The sequence below is a fragment of the Apodemus sylvaticus genome, chromosome 5 (assembly GCF_947179515.1).
Source record: "Apodemus sylvaticus chromosome 5, mApoSyl1.1, whole genome shotgun sequence".
In the NCBI taxonomy this organism is placed as follows: Eukaryota; Metazoa; Chordata; class Mammalia; order Rodentia; family Muridae; genus Apodemus; species Apodemus sylvaticus.
The window spans coordinates 94,587,765-94,600,430 of record NC_067476.1 but is presented as its reverse complement, the minus strand read 5'-3'; the positions used below and the strand labels follow the sequence as shown (position 1 = coordinate 94,600,430).

At 37.8% G+C, this 12,666-nt stretch overlaps 1 protein-coding gene and 1 pseudogene across 1 annotated transcript; one reads left to right on the top strand and one right to left on the bottom strand.

The window, feature by feature from the left end:
* Positions 1-285: 285 nt before the first annotated feature.
* On the bottom strand, positions 286-1,242 carry LOC127684529 (olfactory receptor 4F3/4F16/4F29-like). The gene has a single exon (XM_052181440.1). It carries the CDS (start codon positions 1,240-1,242, stop codon positions 286-288), a length of 957 nt encoding a protein of 318 aa, XP_052037400.1.
* A 3,102-nt stretch (positions 1,243-4,344) lies between these two features.
* LOC127684889 (olfactory receptor 4F3/4F16/4F29-like) lies at positions 4,345-5,284 on the top strand (annotated as a pseudogene).
* The last annotated feature ends 7,382 nt before the right edge of the window (positions 5,285-12,666 follow it).

Sequence of the window (12,666 nt, the reverse complement as noted above, 5' to 3'; positions counted from 1 at the left end):
ACTCTTCCCTACTAAATTCAAGGCCTCATCTTCTTTTACTATTTTTACAGTCATAAAAATTTTACATACACAGGCAGACATATATGTGTATAAACATATATCTATAAGTACATATATGCATATATGTATGTATATATACATATATATGTATCTACACATACCATTTGACATCTAAATACCATCTGCTGGGTCCATTCAATTTTGTTTGCTTGTATATGTTTCTATGAAAGAGTTGGCAGTACAGAATAAAAAACGTTTTATCCTCAAGAATGTTCTAGTTTAATTTTAATCTCTTAAACTGCCAATAAGAGAATTTTTGAAACTTAAAGCCCTAAAAAAGAGTCTCCTCATTGCAACCTTCATTTCATTATTTCTGAGTGTATAGATGACAGGATTCATAGAAGGAGTGACAATGACATCAAAAATCGCTAAAAATTTATCTATGGGTAAAGTCGGGAAAGGCCACACATAGATAACAATGCAAGGACCAAAGAAGAAAATGACCACAGTGATGTGAGCTGAGAGAGTAGAGAGGGCCTTGCTGGAAGCACCTGAGGAGTGTTTTCGAACTGTGACCAGGATGAAGATGTAAGACACAATCAGGATGAAGAAAGTGGCCATGGAGATGAAACCACTGTTGGCAGTGACCATGAACTCCAGTCTGTACGTGTCTGTGCATGCAAGCTTGATGAACCGAGGAAAATCACAATAAAAGCTGTCCATTTTATTAGCTCCACAGAAGGGTAAATTTACAACAAAAGCTAATTGGGCCACAGAATGGATAAGGCCAATGGTCCAAGCAAGAGCCAAAAGAATAGTGCACATTCTGAGACTCATGATGGTCAGGTAGTGGAGGGGCTTACAGATAGCGACGTACCTGTCATAGGCCATGACTATGAGCAACACCATCTCTGTTCCCCCAACGGTGTGAATGAAGAACATCTGAGTGATGCACCCATTCAGGGAGATGACTTTGTGTTTTCTGAAGAGGTCATAAATCATCTTTGGAGTAGCGATGCTGGACACACCTGTATCAATGAAGGAGAGGTTTGCTAGCAGGAAGTACAGGGGGGAGTGCAGGTGGTGGTCTGACATGATTGTGAGCACAATGAGCAGGTTTCCCATCATGCTTGCCACATAAAATACTGTGAAGAACAGGAAAAGGAGAATCTGAATTCTCCATGAATTGGTGAGGCCTAGCAACAAAAATTCTGATACCACTGAGTGATTTCCTCCACCCATCAACTTGTGCAAACTTGACCACGAGTTTATTATTGCCTGAAGTATAAAAGAGGAAAAAATTAATTTTAAATCAAAGCTATAAACTAAAGTTAGAATGCTTATACGGTTATAAAGCAATGACTCAAACACAAAATAAAAGAAGACAACCTGTTGCTTTACAGTGATATTATACAGAATCACAGAGAGATGAGGTACAGGATTTTTCTATGCTTACATATTTAGGGTCACTTCATCATTTAAATATAAATTTACTATGATAGTTTCCAACCTAGGGAGAAAAATAGAAGCAAAGCTCTTGAGCACCTTAGGTGAGTCAAACAAGCTGTATAAGCTCTTTTATTCACCAACTCCACTTGAGAAATTAGTGTCTCAAATGGATGCACGGTGAAAGAAATTTGTGCTTTCAACCCTTGTGCCTTGCTTCCTTACTTTGTTCTGGAATTTACTTTATTCTGGAAATTACTGATACATTTTGTTTTCCTGGCTTTGCAACATTCTCATAAATGAAAATTATACATTTAAAATTCTTAAATATTTGTTTGATTAAACTAGTGCTTTTCATTAATTAAATTTGTTCTTTGATAATTTATACATGTATGCAATTCATACTGACTGCCCTCATTCCCATCTCTTACTAATTTCTATCCACCCATTTATACCTTCCAACAAATTCCTTTATTTTCATATACATTTGTTTTGTTTTGTGATTCACTTAGTTTAACCAGTTTCACCTGATTAACTGTAGGTCCGGTGCTCTGTTTTGGAAGTCAGTGTGCTCAGCAGTGGGTACACAACTGGAGACAATGATTTTTCCTTCTCTGGAATCTATCAATAGCCAGTAAGAGTAGTGGTCCATGAGCTTCTTCTCTCCCTTCCGTGGAAGCTGTGTGCAGATTTAGTCTGAAGCCTACTGCAGGTAATTGATTAATTAGTAAGAAAACAAAACAAAACAAAACAAACAAACAACAACAACAACAACAACAACAAAATAAATAGAAAGGACAGTAAGTATACAACTCTACTTTGAGCCTGAGTAATGACTCACACTAAAGAGTAGAAATGTAGGTTTTGTTTGCCAAAAAGATGTGACTGAGCCTATAAGTGTCCTACAGAATTATGAGAAAATGAGAAAGCTTCAATAATGTGAGAGCTCTAATTCCCAAAGGGAAAACCATGAATTCCTTTGACTGATGATTAGAAGTAAGTGGCAGAAATGAAGACTGTATAAAGCAAAGAAGCTGAAAGTAGAAGTTAGAAAATATTGCTATGAAAAACTAAAAGGGTAAGAAAAAGAAAGGAGTATGGATATAAAACATGAAAATATTATGCACTTTTCTCATGTAATGCTTTATTATGACAAGCATTCTACCTTTAGTTTATAGCCAGCTTGGAGCCTCCTGTAAACACCTTCTCCAAAAGCGTGAGCAAAAGTCACACACACTCACTTGATCCTCTTCACTCTGCTTTTACAATACACAAAGGAAACATGTCAAGAAAAAAAAATGTAGCTTAATATGAAGTCAAATAATTTATAACCAATAGTTGTAGGCAGATCTTCTGTCCATAGGTAGTTTGGACTGATGTCTACTGTGAACCGTGTGTTCACACATGTGTTTTAGTTACATGGCAATGCTTTAAGTGGGACAGTTTTTCCAGGTTTAGAGGAGGATAACTTCAGTTCTAACGAAGAGCATCACTGTTTCCAAAATAAGAAGCTTTATGTTGTTTTTCCTCAGTAAAAACGTTCTAATTAGTGTGGTCCACTGAGCCTGCACTATCACCCAGGGATTAAAAAGGACAAAAGACATGAAGGATAAAAGTGGCTCACAGATAGATGTTCAGAATAATATTTGTTTCAGAATGAGCTGTTAAAGTAACTGATGAGAAAGTCAACACCTCAGAAATCTGAGAGGCAGAGATGCTAAACAAAGAGTCAATTACTTATTCTAGAATTAGCAATGAAGACTCATTAATGAGAAACCAGGGTATGCTAGGTGTCATTAACTTTGACAGTCTATGTCTTCCAGTTCCATACAGTTGCAAGCTACAGACCCTAGGCTGTAGATATATCCTATCAGAAAGACAGTCAAATAATTGAGTGCTAATTATTAAGTAGTAGAGTATTGTTATGCCTCAATATTTTCAGACAACTCTCTGCGACCATATTTAAGAAGACACCCCCCATTTTATAATGTTCCTTCCCAGCGTTTTCTATAGTTCTATAAATTCCATCATTCTTTAGATATTAATGTCTCAAGTTAATTCCTGTGGAAAAGTACAATTCACAACCTTCAACATCACTGCCACATTCTCCTACAATGTAAGGTGTGAAGAAAAGCAAGCAGTGGTATCCAATGTAGAACATATAGCCAACACTTAACAAATAATTTGGATTAAATACAGTGACTGCCATTACAGAGACAAACTATGACCAATTCTTATGAGATGTGGAGGAATAGAAACTCATACAGTGTTGGTGGGAATGAAGAGTATTTTAGATCCTAAGTCACTATAAGGAGATTCCTCAAGAAAACATATTGATATGGCAATAAGATGCTTACATGGTCATATTGATTGCTCTATTATTGAAAGTGTATATTACAATGCACTCTGTTGAAAAACTAAATCCTTCCCTCCCTTCTTCTTTCCTTTCCTTTCTCCTTTCTTTCCTTTCTTTGACAGAGATAAAATCCAGGGCTGTACATAATAGAAGGCATGGGCTCTACACTGGTTGTATACTAAGGGTGTATTTTAAAATTATTATGGATATGACGATATCATATTTAACTTTCTTAAATGAATATACTAATATGTTATGTTCCCAACAACTTTGCACAGGTTCCTTTTTTTTAGAACCCACCAAACCTTTTTTATTTTTGAACCTTTGATAAAAACCTCTTTTAACAAGCATGGGATGGAATTTCACAGTGTCATGTAAGCACTTGCTCATACATCTGTTCATTTTTATGTTAAATCTTTAATGCTAAATCAAAAATAGGTTTTCATAACATTGAGTTCTAACCTTTTGGACCATTAATATAATTATCAGAACTTTAAGTTTCTTCTATTACTGACTTTCACATAGCACTGTTAACAGCAGCAATGGAAGGAACAAATCACTCCGTTGTATCAGAGTTTATGTTCGTGGGACTCACCAACTCCTGGAAGATGCAAGTACTTCTCTTTGTGTTTGCTTCAGTGTTTTATATGGCTAGCATGATGGGAAACTCCCTCATCATTTTCACAGTGGCTTCTGACCCTCACTTACATTCTCCCATGTACTTTCTGTTGGCCAATCTCTCCTTCATTGATTTAGGTGTTTCATGTGTCACTTGTCCCAAGATGATTTATGACCTGTTCAGAAAGCACAAAGTCATCTCCTTTAGAGGTTGCATCACTCAAATCTTTTTCATCCATGTCATCGGTGGTGTGGAGGTGGTGCTGCTCATAGGCATGGCATATGATCGATATGTAGCCATATGTAAGCCTCTCCATTATTGGACCATTATGAACGCAAAAATGAGCATTTTCATCTTAATGACTGCCTGGGTGGTTGGCATTTTGCATTCTTTGGTTCAATTTGTTTATATAGTAAATTTACCATTCTGTGACCAAATATTTTGGATAGCTTTTACTGTGACTTTCCTTGGTTCATCAGACTTGCTTGTGTAGATACCAACCAATTAGAATTAATGGTTTCAGCTAACAGTGGCTTCATCTCTGTAGGCTCCTTCTTCATACTTGTCATATCTTATGTTGTCATAATAGTTGCTGTTCATAAACATTCAAGTGGTTCCTGCAAAACTCTGTCCACACTTTCTGCTCACGTCTCTGTTGTGGTTCATTCCCCCTCCACTCTAAATTTGTGGCTATATTTGATGCAGTTGGTACTCCTTTTCTGAACCATGTGATCTCCACCTTGAGAAATCAAGAAATAAAGACAGCAATGAAGAGGGTGTGCAGACAGCTACTGAAACATGGAAAGATCTCCGAAATAACATTTGTCATTGCACACAGTTCATTGTTGATCAAATTCAGTTAAAATTATTTTCCCTGATGGGATTTGTCTACCTATACTGATGTTTTGGTGACTTTTGTCTTCTATGAAGGGAGATTTAAAATTTTTCAACAACAAGAAGGAATTATCTATTTATATGTATTTCTTGTGCTTTTGTTTTGGATTTTTTCTTCTGCCTATTTCTTTGTTATTCTTATATTTTTATTCGATATGTTTTTTATTTACATTTCAAATGATCTCCCCTTTTTTGGTCCCTCACTCCACGAAAGTCCCATATGCCCTCTGCCCTCCCCCTGTTCTCCCATCCACCCCTTCCCACTTCCCTTTTCTGGTTTTACCCTATACTGCTACACTGAGTCTTTCCAGAACCAGACCACTCCTCCATTCTTTTTGTACATCATTTGATGTGTGGATTATGTTTTGGGTATTCCAGTTTTCTAGGCTAACATCCACTTATGAGTAAGTGCATACCATGATTAATCTTTTGAGACTGGGTTATCTCACTTAGTATGATGTTCTCCAGCTCCATCCATTTGCCTAAGAATTTCATGAATTCATTGTTTCTAATGGCTGAATAGTACTCCATTGTGTATACATACCACATTTTTTGCTTCCATTCTTCCATTGAGGTATACCTGGGTTCTTTCCAGCATCTGGCAATTATGAACATAGTAGAACATGTATCCTTATTACATGGTGGGGAATCCTCTGGGTATATGCCCAGGAGTGGTATAGCAGGATCTTCTGGAAGTGAGGTGCCCAGTTTTCGGAGGAACCGCCAGACTGATTTCCAGAGTGGTTGTACCAATTTGCAACCCCCCCCCCCAGCAGTGGAGGAGTGTTCCTCTTTCTCCACACCCTCTCCAACACCTGCTGTCTCCTGAATTTTTAATCTTAGCCATTCTGACTGGTGTAAGGTGAAATCTCAGGGTTGTTTTGATTTGCATTTCCCTAATGACTAATGAAGTTGAGCATTTTTTAAGATGCTTCTCCGCCATCCGAAGTTCTTCAGGTGAGAATTCTTTGTTTAACTCTGTACCCCATTTTTAAATAGGGTTATTTGGTTTTCTAGGGTCTAAGTTCTTGAGTTCTTTGTATATATTGGATATTAGCCCTCTATCTGATGTAAAATTGGTGAAGATCTTTTCCCAATTTGTTGGTTGCCGATTTGTCTTGCTGATGGTTTCTTTGCCTTCCAGAAACTTTGTAATTTTATGAGGTCCCATTTATCAATTCTTGATCTTAGAGCATATGCTATTGGTGTTCTGTTCAGGAACTTTCCCTCTGTACCGATGTCCTCAAGGGTCTTCCCCAGTTTCTTTTCTATTAGCTTCAGTGTGTCTGGCTTTATGTGGAGGTCCTTGATCCATTTGGAGTTGAGTTTAGTACAAGGAGATAAGGATGGATCAATTCGCATTCTTCTGCATGCTGACCTCCAGTTGAACCAGCACCATTTGTTGAAAAGGCTATCTTTTTTCCATTGGATGTTTTCAGCTCCTTTGTCGAGGATCAAGTGGCCATAGGTGTGTGGGTTCATTTCTGGATTTTCAATCCTATTCCATTGATCCGCCTGCCTGTCACTGTACCAATACCATGCAGTTTTTAACACTATTGCTCTGTAGTATTGCTTGAGTTTAGGGATACTGATTTCCCCAGAATTTCTTTTGTCGTTGAGAATAGTTTTAGCTATCCTGGGTTTTTTGTTATTCCAGATGAATTTGAGAATTGCTCTTTCTAACTCTATGAAGAACTGAGTTGGGATTTTGATGGGGATTGTGTTGTATATGTATATTGATTTTGGCAAAATGGCCATTTTAACTATATTAATCCTCCCAATCCATGAGCATGGGAGATTTTTCCATTTTCTGAGGTCTTCTTCCACTTCCTTCTTCAGAGTCTTGAAGTTCTTGTCATACAGATCTTTCACTTATTTGGTCAGAATCACACCAAGGTACTTTATACTGTTTGTGGCTATTGTGAAGGGTGTCATTTCCCTAATTTTTTTCTCAGCCTGCTTATCATTTGAGTATAGGAAAGCTACTGATTTGCTTGAGTTGATTTTATAACCTGCCACTTTGCTGAAGTTGTTTATCAGCTGTAGGAGTTCTTTAGTGGAGTTTTTTTGGGTCACTTAAGTAGACTATCTTATCATCTGCAAATAGTGATAGTTTGACTTCTTCCTTTCCAATTCGTATCCCTTTGACCTCCTTATGTTGTCTAATTGCCCCAGCTAGTACCTCAAGTACAATATTGAAAAGATAAGGAGAGAGGGGGCAGCCTTGTCTAGTCCCTGATTTTAGTGGGATTGCTTCAAGTTTCTCTCCATTTAGTTTGATGCTGGCTACCGGTTTGCTTTATATTGCTTTTACTATGTTTAGGTATGGGCCTTGAATTCCCTTTCTTTCCAAGCATGAAAGGATGCTGAATTTTATCAAATGCTTTTTTCAGCATCCAATGTGTTTTTTTTTTCTTTGAGTTTGTTTATGTAGTGGATTGCATTGATGGATTTCTGTATATTGAACCATCCCTGCATCCCTGGGATAAAGCCTACTTGATCATGGTGGATGATCATTTGTTATGTGTTCTTTGATTCTGTTGGCAAGAATTTTATTGAGTATTTTTGCATCGATGTTCATAAGGGAAATTGGTCTGAAGTTCTCTTTCTTTGTTGGATCTTTGTGTAGTTTTGGTATCAGCGTAATTGTGGCATCATAGAAGGGGTTGGGTAGTGTTCCTTTCTTTTCTATTTTGTGGGATAGTTTGAAGAGTATTGGTGTTCGGTCTTCTTTGAAGGTCTGATAGAATTCTGCAATGAAACCATCTGGTTCTGTGCTTTTTTTTGGTTGGAAGACTTTCTATGACCCCTTCTATTTCTTTAGGGGTTATGGGACTGTTTAGATGATATTTGGTCCTGATTTAATTTTTGTATTTGGTATATGTCTAGGAAATTGTCTATTTCCACCAGATTCTTTAGTTGTGTTGAGTATAGGGTTTTGCAGTAGGATCTGATGATTTTTTGAATTTCCTCAGTTTCTGTTGTTATATCCCCATTTTCATTTCTAATTTTGTTAATTTGGATACTTTCTCTGTGCCATTTGGTCAGTCTGGCTAAGGGTTTATCTATCTTGTTGATTTTTCTCAAAGAACCAGCTCCTGGATTCATTGATTCTTTGTATGGTTCTCTTTGTTTCCATTTGATTGATTTCAGCCCTGAGTTTGATGATTTCCTGTCTTCTATTCCTCCTGGGTGAAATGGCTTTTTTTTTTGTTCCAGAGCTTTCATGTGTGCCATTAAGCTGCTAGTGTATGCTCTCTTCATTTTCTTTTTGGAGGCACCCAGGGCTATGAGTTTTCCTCTTAGCACTGCTTTCATTCTGTCCCAAAGATTTGGGTATGTTGTGCCTTCATTTTCATTAAATTCTAAAAAGTCTCTGATTTCTTTCTTTATTTCTTCTTTGGCCAAGTGTCATTGAATATTGTTCAGCCTCCATGTGTATGTGGGCTTTCTGTTGTTTTTGTTGCTATTGGAGACCACTCTTACTCCATAGTTATCTGATAGGAGGCATGGGATTAGTTCGATCTTCTTATATTTGTTGAGGTCTGTCTTGTGACCAATTATATGGTCGATTTTGGAGAAGGAACCATGGGGTGCTGAGAAAAAGGTATATTCTCTTGCTTTAGGATGAAATGTTCTATAAATATCAGTCAAATCCAATTGGTCCCAAGCTTCAATTAGTTTTACTGTGTCCCTGTTTAGTTTCTGTTTTCCTGATCCGTCCATTGAGGATAGTGGAGTGTTGAAGTCATCCCCAATTATTGTGTTAGGTGCAATGTGTGCTTTGAGCTTTAGTAAAGTTTCTTTTACAGATGAGGGTGCCCTTGCACTTTTAGCATAGATGTTCAGAATTGAGAGTTCTTCTTAGTGGATTTTTCCTTTGACCAGCAAGAAGTGTCATTCCGTTTCTCTTTTGATGACTTTAGGTTGAAAGTCAATTTTATCTGATATTAGGATGGCTACTCCGGCTTGTTTCCTGAGACTGCTGGCTTGTAAAATTGTCTTCCAGCAATCAGTCTGGTGGTTCCTCAGAAAACTGGGCATGTCACTTCCGAAAGATCCTGCTATACCACTCCTGGGCATATACCCCGAGGATTCCTCAGCATGTAATAAGGATACATGCACCACTATGTTCATAGCAGCCCTATTTATAATAGCCAGAAGCTGGAAAGAACCCAGGTATCTCTCAACAGAAGAATGGATGCAAAAAATGTGGTATATATACACAATGGAGTACTATTCAGCCACTAGAAACAATGAATTCATGAAATTCTTAGGCAAATGGATGGAGCTGGAGAATATACTATGTGAGGTAACCCAGTCTCAAAAGATCAATCATGGTATGCACTCACTAATAAGTGGATATTAGCCTAGAAAACTGGAATACCCAAAACATAATCCACACATCAAATGAGGTACAAGAAGAATGGAGGAGTGGCCCCTGGTTCTGGAAAGACTCAGTGTAGCAGTATAAGGCAAAACCGGAACAGGTAAGTGGGAAGGGGTGGATTCGAGAACAGGGGGAGGAAAGAGGGCTTATGGGACTTTTGGGGAGTGGGGGACCAGAAAAGGGGAAATCATTTTAAATGTAAATAAAATATATTAAATCAAATAAAAATACATCGAAAAAATTAAAATATTAACCCCCCCCCCCAAAAAAAAGAAGAAAATAATGATGGAATAAAATGCCAATTTTGTATGAAAAAAAATTGTCTTCCAGCCTTTTACTCTAAGGTAGTTTTTGTCTTTGACATTGAGGTGTGTTTCCTGTATGCAGCAAAATGTAGGGTCCTGTTTCCCTATCCAGTCTGTTAGTTTATGTCTTTTTATTGGGGAATTGAGTCCATTGATATTAAGAGATATTAAGGAATAGTGATTATTACTTCCTGTCATTTTTGATGTTATTTTTATATTTGAGTGGTTATCTTCTTTTGGGTTTGATGAAAGAAGGTTACTATCTTGCTTTTTCCAGAGTGTAGTTTCCCTCCTTGTATTGGAGTTTTCCTCCTATTATTCTTTGTAGGGCTGGGTTTTTAGAAAGATATTGTGTAAATTTGGTTTTGTCATGGAATATCTTGGTTTCTCCATCTATGATGACTGAGAGTTTTGCTGGGTATAGTAATCTTGGCTGACATTTGTGTCCTCTTAGAGTCTGCATGAGATCTGCCCAGGATCTTCTAGCTTTCATGGTCTCTGGTGAGAAGTCTGGTGTGATTCTGATAGGTCTTCCTTTATATGTTACTTGACCTTTTTCTCTTACTGCCTTTAATATTTTTTCTTTGTTTAGTACATTCCAGGTTTTGATTATTATGTGACAGGAAATACTTCTGCTCAGGTCCAGTCTGTTTGGAGTTCTGTAGGCTTCTTGTATATTCATGCGCATCTCTATCTTTAGGTTAGGGAAGTTTTCTTCCATAATTTTGTTGAAGATATTTGCTGGCCCTTTCAGTTGTAAATCTTCGCTCTCATCTATACCTACAATCCTTAGGTTTGGTCTTCTCATTGTGTCCTGGATTTCCTAGATATTCTGGGATATAAGCTTTTTGCATTTTGCATTTTCTTTGACTGTTGAGTCAATGGTTTCTATGGTATCTTCAGCATCTGAGATTCTTTCTTCCATCTCTTGTATTCTGTTGTTGATATTTGCATCTATGGCCCCTGATTTCTTCCCTGTCTCGACCACCCCCTTACCAACAAGGAATGATGCAATGCAGGAAGATCTTATTCAAGCAGTTTATTCCCAGGGGGATTAAAAAAACACAGCCACAGATCATTCTGCAAGGAGAATGCCCGCCCCCCCCCCCCCCCTTCCTTACTGAGAGACCAGCAATATATATACTAGAGGCCAGGGAAGAAACAGGAGAAATCAATTATAGTCATAGGTCAGGCACCTGGGAAGTCTGAACCACACCAGGCAGGAAGACAGGAATCAAGCTAAGCCATGGGATGTTTTGCTCTCAAGAAACCTGTGCAAACAGCTCAGCTGGGGGCATTGAGCCAAGCTCTCTGGTTCCCAACACTTCCCAAGGTTTTCTATCTCCAAAGTTGTCTCCCTTTGTGATTTCTTAGTTGTTTCTACTTCTGTTTTTGGATCCAGGCTGGTTTTGCTCAGTTCCTTTATTTGTTTGTGCTTTCTTTTAATTCTTTAGGAGATTTTTGTGTTTCCTCTTTCATGACTTCTGCCATTTGACTCACTTTCTCCTGCATTTCTTTAAGTTTTTTATTTATTTTTTTTTGTGTGTGTTTCTTCTTTATTGGCTTCTATCTCTTGAGCCTTATTCTCCTGAATTTCTTTAAGTGATTTTTGTGTTTCCATTATACAGGTTTCTAGCTTATTCATGTTCCCCTGTAATTCTTTTTTTTTTCTTTTTCTTTTTTAAAATCTCTTTACTTTTTTTCTTTCTTTTTTTATATGTATTTTTTATTCGATATATTTTTTATTACATTTCAAATGATTTCCCCTTTTCTGGCCCCCACTCTCCGAAAGTCCCATAAGCCCTCTTTCCTCCCCCTGTTCTTCCTCCCACCCCTTCCCACTTCCCTGTTCTGGTTTTGCCCTATACTGCTACACTGAGTCTTTCCAGAACCAGGGCCCACTCCTCCATTCTTCTTGTACCTCATTTGATATGTGGATTATGTTTTGGGTATTCCAGTTTTCTAGGTTAATATCCACTTATTAGTGAGTGCATACCATGATTGATCTTTTGAGATTGGGTTACTTCACTTAGTATGATGTTCTCCAGCTCCATCCGTTTGCCTAAGAATTTCATGAATTCATTGTTTCTAATGGCTGAATAGTACTCCATTGTGTATATATACCAAATTTTTTGCATCCATTCTTCTGTTGAGGGGTACCTGGGTTCTTTCCAGCTTCTGGCTACTATAAATAGGGCTGCTATGAACATAGTGGAGCATGTATCCTTATTACATGCTGCGGAATCCTCTGGGTATATGCCCAGGAGTGGTATAGCAGGATCTTCAGGAAGTGAAGTGTCCAGTTTTCTGAGTAACTGCCAGACTGATTTCCAGAGTGGTTGTACCAGTTTGCAACCCAACCAGCAGTGGAGGAGTGTTCCTCTTTCTCTACATCCTTGCCAACACCTGCTGTCTCCTGAATTTTTAATCTTAGCCATTCTGACTGGTGTAAGGTGAAATCTCAGGGTTGTTTTGATTTGCATTTCCGTAATGACTAATGAAGTTGAGCATTTTTTAAGATGTTTCTCTGCCATCCGAAGTTCTTCAGGTGAAAATTCTTTGTTTAACTCTGTACCCCATTTTTTAATAGGGTTGTTTGGTTTTCTGGAGTCTAACTTCTTGAGTTCTTTATATATATTAGGGTCCTGTTTACGTA